Here is a 7,578-nt window from a genome sequence, read left to right on the forward strand (position 1 = left end):
AGCTCAAACTTTATTACAGAGGGTTGGAATATACAAATCTGGGGTTTTCTGTATATTGAAGCCCAACAAAAAAGCGGTTTCCACAATAATATTGTCTCCTCTGATTAGAGGAGCAACATTATGCTAATTTTTATGCAATTATATTAGGTAAATAAGATTACAAAGCTTTTGTGAAGAACTATTTATACTACTTGGTATTATTTTTAATTACATTCTGATCTTACGTTGTTCAATGTCTCATGCTTGACCACCAAATTTTGGAATTAGAGAAATTTCAAGTAGCATTTTCAGGAATATCTAGGGCACTTCGGAGTCCAAGTTCACAGATATACTCTCCTTAGTAACTAGGATATTTTTAAAGATGTTCTACTTTGTGGACAGCCTGCTGTTCGTCGCAGCCCTCAGCCCCTCCCTCAGTTCACAGAGCCATGGAAAACACCGTCAGAAAAGACCAGGAGTGCATGCGGCTTGCTCTGGTGTCCCCTGCCACTCCTGACCGACGTTCACCTGCGCTGTGCGCTACCTGCTTGCTGGTATGCAGGTAACATACAAGCTAGGCTGGTATGCTTGCCAGGCAGAGCTGCTGTGGTTAAAAGGATTTGATGACTTGTGGTGCTGGCACTGACAAGGTGACAGAAAGAGTAGAGCCCTTGTTCAGTAGCAACCTCACACCAAACGTGTGGTCGACACGTCTAAATGAGGCGGATTATAGGGTGTGCAAAGAATGGTTTAGCTGTGACACTTTGAGAAGAATATTTTATAGGGTATTAATACACCAGCAGACTTTTTAATCAAGTCTCAGCCCTTATTTCTATATAATCATTATTTGCACCTCCTTGTGACCATCTGAAATACCTATTATTTATTTGCAAAACGTATTTCTAGTATATAATAATTGTGTACTACTAATTGCACGCTAACCTGAGTATACTTTCATGCAATTCAATTTAATAGAAAAAAGAAGGTACAGGATTTTCCTTTTTAAGCTCAACATTTTAGCATAAATTTCTTATGTTGTAAATTCTGGCAGTGCTATCATATCGTTCACAGATTTACAGTTCTAGAGCTGGAATTGCTGCTATAACGATCAGATGTCAGCACTGAATGTGGAAAGCCCATTAACTTAGCTGAGCTGCTTTGCAATATCATGGTAAAAAAATGTTACTAATACAAATTAAACCTTTGTTAGGGTAACAGTAAAAAATAAATTAAATCAGAATAGCTTTGTAAGTAACGTGGCTTTACCGGTATAATTTTGCTAAAGAAAAGCTGCTCAGCTGCAGACAGACGCCAGGCAGCAGCCAGAGCACGTTGGAGATTTCTTCTTGTGCGGGGCATTTTGAATAAAACGTGGGGTGACACAGAGGCGACCCACACTCAGCGTTAGCAAACTAAAGCAGCCGCTTCTGCGTAGAAAACATATCCATGGTGCTGTTCTTATTGATATACTGATGTACTGCTCGCTGTTTAAAATCCCCGTATTCCCCACTACATACTTTATTGTTTGCTCCAGCAGTGCCCTCTGCTGTCTCCTAGCATTGAATGTATGGCCAAAGAGCCTTTTCCCCCCAGGTCTCAAGTACCTGAAATCTAGTTCTCAAAAATCATTTCCCTTTAAAAAGACAGAGAAAGAAAAGACATATCATGTTGTTTTAGTAATGTACAAGTTACACATTAACTTTAAATAAGCAAAAACAAAATGTCCCCTAACCAAGGTATGAGTACAGATGACTCTCATTTTCTAGCTATATTCTCATCCAAGAATTAAGGTGGGAAAAAAAAAAGGCATTTTCAGAACTGCTTAGGCACCTTAAGTCCCCAATACAATTAATCTGCTAAAAGGTTAAGCCATTCTCCTGTGTGCCCTTGTTTGAAAATTAAGTTAATTCAACAGCTCATTAAATGCATCTCTCTTTTTTTAGCTTGTAAAGCATCAGTACCCCTGATTTACACAGGAGTAAGAAAGGCCATACAATTTCAGGTTTATTCTGACAACTTCTGGCCACTCCAGTACTCCATACGGAGATATTTCTGTGGGCCCAAGCCCAAGAGCATCTGTGGAGACAGGGACTCTGACATTTTGGATCCCCTTTGACGTGCTGCTGTTCATCGTATGGTTTTGCTTACAAGTCTGGGGGTTGTTCTGTAGATAAGATCTAACTGTGCTTAGAAAAACAGCCACTGTTGGCTGCATCAGTTAGTAACTGTAAGCAAGAGACAGTGAATGACTAGTTTCTGTTGCCTCTTGCTCAGTCTTGAGCACTTTAGAAGCTTTGTGATGCCACTAGAGTTGATCTGGAATTAGGACTTACACCCCCACTGAACTGGGGTCCAGGTTAGTGACACAAGAGTGATGATGTTCTCCGAGTTCCATCTATCACATACTCCAAAACAAAAAAATACCTGCTCTTCATTTTCTGGCTCTCTAACCCTTTATCCATTTAATTTATTTGTGAATTAAAGCTGAATTCACATTCAGTCCATTTTAGAATCTCATTAAAGACTTTTAAACTACTGATGCAATCACTCGTCTTCACAAGAACCGGCCAGATTTTGCTCTTGATGAAGATTGCTTTAAGCAGATCATCTGTATAGTAGTAAATACATTTTCCACTTTTGGCTACCCTAGCAACCTAAAGGTAATTGGCTGAGCCCTGAGTTGGTAACCCAAATATTTAAAAACGCGAGTGGTTAAAGTTTAACCCACTGTCAGGATCAAGATCTGGCAATAGAAGCTGTGTGTCAGGATTCATTCTTCGCCTGGAGAACAAGGCGGCAGTAACACTCATGTAGTATTGTCTCTTACGGAATATGGGATGAGTAAAGCAGACCACGTTAACAGTTGAAAGTAGGATTTTCCACCATGAATGGATACCCAAACTGCTCTGCTAACCACACTAAAATTTGGAGTCATTATTTAGTACTTGCACTGGGCATCCCTCAACTGACTATTAACATAGCATCTGTCATCTTCAACTGCACGGTCATCTTCACCAGAATGGCGACGAAGGATCTGCACAAGCCGATCTCTATACTCTTCTGCAATTTGGCTTTGTCTGATCTCTTCACCAGCTTTTCTGGCTTTTGGATTTCAATGCTGTTCATCACCAATCCTGACATTACAATCTTTGGATCCAAGGATATGCTCGCACCTTATGCCCTATATACTATGTCTATTTTATCCACCATCTATAACTTGGTAAGCATTGGAATTGAACGCTATCTGGCTGTGGCTGAAAGCATGAGGACAAGATTCAGGGTTGCTAGAAACCATTCCATAGCTGTAGTTTTAATTAACTGGGTCCTTGCTTTCTTTTTGGGCTGCTTGCCGTTGATGGGGTGGAACTGCTTGCATATGGAAGACAATCTCTCTGTCCTCTACAGTCCGTTTTGCGTCGACTACCTCATCTTCATCGCCATTCCCAATGTTGTGGCGGCTTTTATTATACCTCTGTTCACTTACCTTAGAATCATTATCATCTTGAGGAAAAGAAAGCTGAGAATGAAAGCATGTGGACAAGCTACGGGCACCTACAAATCAGCTGAAATCCAGGTTGCCAGAACCAGTATTTTTATTTGGCTCCTGGCGTTGATCTCCTACGCTCCTTTTTTTGCAGGAGTCATATTCGACGCAACCAACCATCAGTGCCACATCGATCTCTACCCAGGTGTCTACATCTTTCGAAACTGCACGGCTATGCTGATAACCATGAACTGTTTGGGAAACCCCATAATATACACCCTGAAAGCCAAAACTCTGGGGGCTAAACTCAAGGCTCTGAAATGCCTCTCCACCAACCGTGTCCGAGCCTGCACCATTGAGAACATCTAGCCAGGACTGCCCTTGGTCCAGGACTGCTGGCTTGCCTGAGCTAGTCAATGTAGTCGGAGAAAGATCTGATCCGAGGCCGGATTCCTGCCCGGGGGGGTTCAGCATCCAGTGTGGGGACAGCTCTGGGGTGCAGAAACCAGCGCGGGGAGGCGCGGGGTGGGCTGGAGCTTTGTGGCTTCTCTCAGCAGCTTTCATAGCCTTCGGTAGCCAGTGAATCGCGCGCAGCGTTGCGGTGGTTTGCAGCTTTCCTTCGCCAAGTGGTCTGGGGTGTGTGCCTCGTTTGTCTAGCCTCTAAATGGGAACAGGAGAGCTGTTTTGCTTGGAGATAAAAATAACTCCATTAGCCGTATTTACTTTGCATTTGGAGATAGGCTTCTGTTGTGCTCGCTTTGCTGCTGGGATTCACATCCTTTTTGTATTGCTTTTATGTTTTTGAAGACAGTTAAATGGCTAGAAAATTCTCAGTAGTGTGGGGGAAATGTAATTTTACTTTCTCATTTACGGTCAGCCAAATCATACTTTTGAATACTTGACGAATCTCTTTATTAATGGGGGCACTCGGTGCTGGTTTACTGTTGTAATTTTAACTGCAGTATGTAGCTGGATTGTGCGTTTTTGTGAGATGTTTGTGACTATGCTTTTCATATTTCTGCTTATAAGTAGAGGTACTCTTGAGTCCATGGCTTTTGAAATTTGCAGCATGCTAGGAGAAAACCTCACTTGAATTCTTCAGTATCAGAACTGCAGTCAAGTTGCCTGTACTAAACAAAACAAAATAAAAATATTAAGACCGAGTATTTTGTCAAAGGAAAATGTCTTACCCCTTTCCTCTCCAAAAAAGAAATTGGCCACTGAATAGTTGATTTGTCAGATCCTAGCAGAGATGAATCCTTCTTCTTAGTTATAATATAACATTTTATATATATATTGACACAGGGATATTGTCTAGAAGAATCTCAATGCTGAAATTTCTTCTCTCTTGCACCATTACCAATCTGGAAGCCTTGATCTATTGATCCTGGTGAGACGAGCTCATCTTTCTGGTTTTAAAGTATGCCCAAACACTGGTCAGTGGTATCACAGCGATACGCTAATCCATACTGTGATACTGTTTTCACATTCATGAAACACACACGCGCACAGTCCAGCCAAAATCAGCCCTTCAGGTACAGGCTGGAGTTTTCAGGTATTTCCTTCCAGTTTGTTTGTTTGTTATTATTGTTTCTACATTTCAAAAGGCTTGAGCGAACTAAGAACAAAATCCCGTTAAGCTGTTCCTGAGTGTGTATGAGAAAAAAGTGTGTTTTGTGTAAGAGGCAGGCTCACCCACTAATGTAAGATATGGGCAAGTGCCATTACGTTAACAAATCCGTGTTTTATGTTTATTGCTGTAAAACCCCTCTTCTGTGCTACTTTATATTGAAGAACTCTGGGAGAATTTCTTTCATCTGAATTAAAATTCACACATTTAAGGAAATGGATAGCACTAAACGATACGTAATTAAAATGAATTCTTTAAATGGATAATGTAACTCGGGCAAGATAAATCTGGCTCCATTTTTGCCTCCTGAACAGCACTGTTCTGTAAGTGTTTTCTGTTAACTCCGTCACCACCGGCCCCAAGAAGCATTTGGCTAAAAACTGAATGTCTGTCCCCTTAGGGGCAGCATTCTCACTAGGTTGAATGCTTTTAAACCTGAACTTAATAACAGGAGATTCAACCAAAGCTTACCATGGGGCAGATGGTAAAGATCACCCTGGGGGTGGTTTTATTACGTGATATTTATCATCCGATACGATTTCTATTCACCTCCATATTGACATTGGCAAGGTGACATGTGACGGCCGGAATATGTAATGCATCGCTGTCCGTCGCAGGGATTGGCCTTTCAAAAGGGCGGTGACATCTGGAATCCGGCCAGAACACCCTCAAGAGGAGAGAGAGAGAAAATAATTGTTATATTTCAATATATGCATTATATATAATAAATAACTAATATGAAATTAGTATATGTTTTATATGTTTTATATATTTATATGTAATATTATAGTACATATACTAAATATAATTATATATAGATATATAAATAATAAGACTTGAATAACAGCTATATAAAAATATATAAATATAAATGTATATAAGTAATATTAGATATATAAGTGTATATATATAAAATACCCGCGGGCCCCGGGGAGGAGCCCGCGCCCCGCGCGCGCTCGGCCCCGCCCGCCGCTCGGCGGTGGACTAGCGAGCCTGGGTGGAGGCGCTCGGCGCTCCGCTGGCCGGAAGCGGGGCAGCGGCGGGCGCCATGCGGGCACCGCGGCCCTGTGGTGTTTGCGGGGCGGCCGGGGCGGCCAAGTACCGCTGCCCGCGCTGCGCCGCCGCCTAGTGAGGGCCGGGACGGGCAGGGGAGCGGCGGAGGGTGGCGGGCGGCGGGGATGGGGGGAGAGGGGGACGGCGCGGCGCGGCCTGGCCTTGCCCGCCCGGGCGGGGGGGGGGGGCGGGGGCGGCGGCCGCCCGGTGAGGGGCCGCCTCCCGCCCTTACCGGCGCCTCTCGCCCCACAGCTGCTCCGTGCCGTGCTGCAGGGCCCACAAGGGTGAGTGACCGGCGGGACGGGGCCGGGGCGGGCTCCGGGCGGGCCGCTCCGCTGCTAACGCCGCCTCCTCCCGCAGAGCGATGCACGCCGGAGCGGGAGCCGGAGCGGGAGCGGCCGGCGGGCGGCCAGGCCGGGCAGGCGGCAGGTAGGTGGGACGGGCGGGCTCTGGGGGCGCGGGGCGCCCCGGCCCCCGCCCTGCAGCGTTGCCGTCCTCGCCCGCAGACAGTCCCTGGTCGGTGGAGGACATCCTGACGGAGGGTGACGAGCAGGACCGCGTCCCGCTGCAGAAACTCAAGCTTTTAGGTAATCTCGAGAAGTCAGAAGTCAGCCGGGCGTGCAGGTGGCGGCGGGCCTTCGGCAAAGCGAGCAGAGGTGTTCGCAGGTCCCGTGAATTCTTCATGCAGCGCTGCGGCTTATCCCAGTCGTGTGCCTCCTTGCAAGGCCTTGAAGACTTAAATGTCGGATATCTGGCCTTTCACCGTGTCTCTTTGAAAGCTTATTCGAAAAATAAGGGTGGTCTCAACCGCATTTGTAACTGTTTGAGATTAGTACTGGTTTTCTTTCTTTTTTTTTAAGGGGAATCAAAAGAACTGAGAGGCTTGCTTCTGAATCCACATCTCAGGCAGCTACTGCTGACAGTCGATCAAGCAGAAGATAAAAGCTCCCTCATGAAAAAGTACATGCAGGAGCCGTTATTTGTTGAATTTGCAGACTGCTGTTTGAGAATCATTGAACCTCCGGAGAAGGAGAACATTCTTCCTGAGTGAGCTACTTTGGGAACATTTTTCTTTTCTTGGGACTTTTTCTGTTTGCCAGGAGAGATTCAACAGCACCCTGCGCTACTGTGGGGCACCATTCTGTGGGTTTCCTCAAGGTTTGGTCATACTTTGCTCGTGGATGTCAGTGCTGCTCTAATTTTCAATTTAGAGTTGTTAAGCAATGACATAGTCGTGTTGGAATGATTTCTAGATGATAGGAATTAAACTTCATGTTCTGTGGACTTGCTTTCTGTTGGTACAGAAATCCCGTCTGCTATGGGAAACGTTGCTTCCCAATAACAATTACATTAAATATATTCGCATGTATTTTAATCTTCCAACTAATTTGAAATGGTTTTGTTAACTAAACCTTGCTGCGGATGGTCAGAC

At 44.6% G+C, this 7,578-nt stretch overlaps 2 protein-coding genes across 3 annotated transcripts; both read left to right on the forward strand.

Annotated features, from left to right (window-relative positions):
- The first annotated feature begins 1,642 nt into the window (after nt 1–1,642).
- Nucleotides 1,643–3,928, forward strand: LOC142065968 (lysophosphatidic acid receptor 1-B-like). The gene has a single exon (XM_075112817.1). The coding sequence runs from the start codon at nt 2,864–2,866 to the stop codon at nt 3,830–3,832; it is 969 nt and encodes a 322-aa protein (XP_074968918.1). The 5' UTR covers nt 1,643–2,863; the 3' UTR covers nt 3,833–3,928.
- Nucleotides 3,929–6,060: 2,132 nt separating this feature from the next.
- Nucleotides 6,061–7,529, forward strand: ZNHIT3 (zinc finger HIT-type containing 3). Of its 2 annotated transcripts, XM_075112821.1 has the most exons (5): nt 6,067–6,221; nt 6,399–6,430; nt 6,507–6,575; nt 6,653–6,733; nt 7,007–7,529. In XM_075112821.1, the coding sequence occupies exons 1-5, from the start codon at nt 6,142–6,144 to the stop codon at nt 7,195–7,197; spliced, it is 453 nt and encodes a 150-aa protein (XP_074968922.1). In that variant the 5' UTR covers nt 6,067–6,141; the 3' UTR covers nt 7,198–7,529. The 2 variants fall into 2 exon arrangements, with proteins under 2 accessions (XP_074968923.1, XP_074968922.1); XM_075112822.1 differs by lacking the exon at nt 6,653–6,733 and having other exon boundaries at nt 6,061–6,221.
- The last annotated feature ends 49 nt before the right edge of the window (nt 7,530–7,578 follow it).

This window comes from Phalacrocorax aristotelis, chromosome 18 (assembly GCF_949628215.1).
Source record: "Phalacrocorax aristotelis chromosome 18, bGulAri2.1, whole genome shotgun sequence".
Classification (NCBI taxonomy): Eukaryota; Metazoa; Chordata; class Aves; order Suliformes; family Phalacrocoracidae; genus Phalacrocorax; species Phalacrocorax aristotelis.

Excerpts from the sequence above, each read along its gene's own strand:
- LOC142065968 (XM_075112817.1), top strand. The coding sequence starts at position 2,864 with ATGAATGGATACCCAAACTGCTCTGCTAACCACACTAAAATTTGGAGT.
- ZNHIT3 (XM_075112821.1), top strand. The coding sequence starts at position 6,142 with ATGCGGGCACCGCGGCCCTGTGGTGTTTGCGGGGCGGCCGGGGCGGCC. Across the intron at positions 6,431-6,506 it reads GTGCTGCAGGGCCCACAAGG|AGCGATGCACGCCGGAGCGG; the intron begins GTGAGTGACCGG and ends CTCCTCCCGCAG. Across the intron at positions 6,576-6,652 it reads CCAGGCCGGGCAGGCGGCAG|ACAGTCCCTGGTCGGTGGAG; the intron begins GTAGGTGGGACG and ends CCTCGCCCGCAG.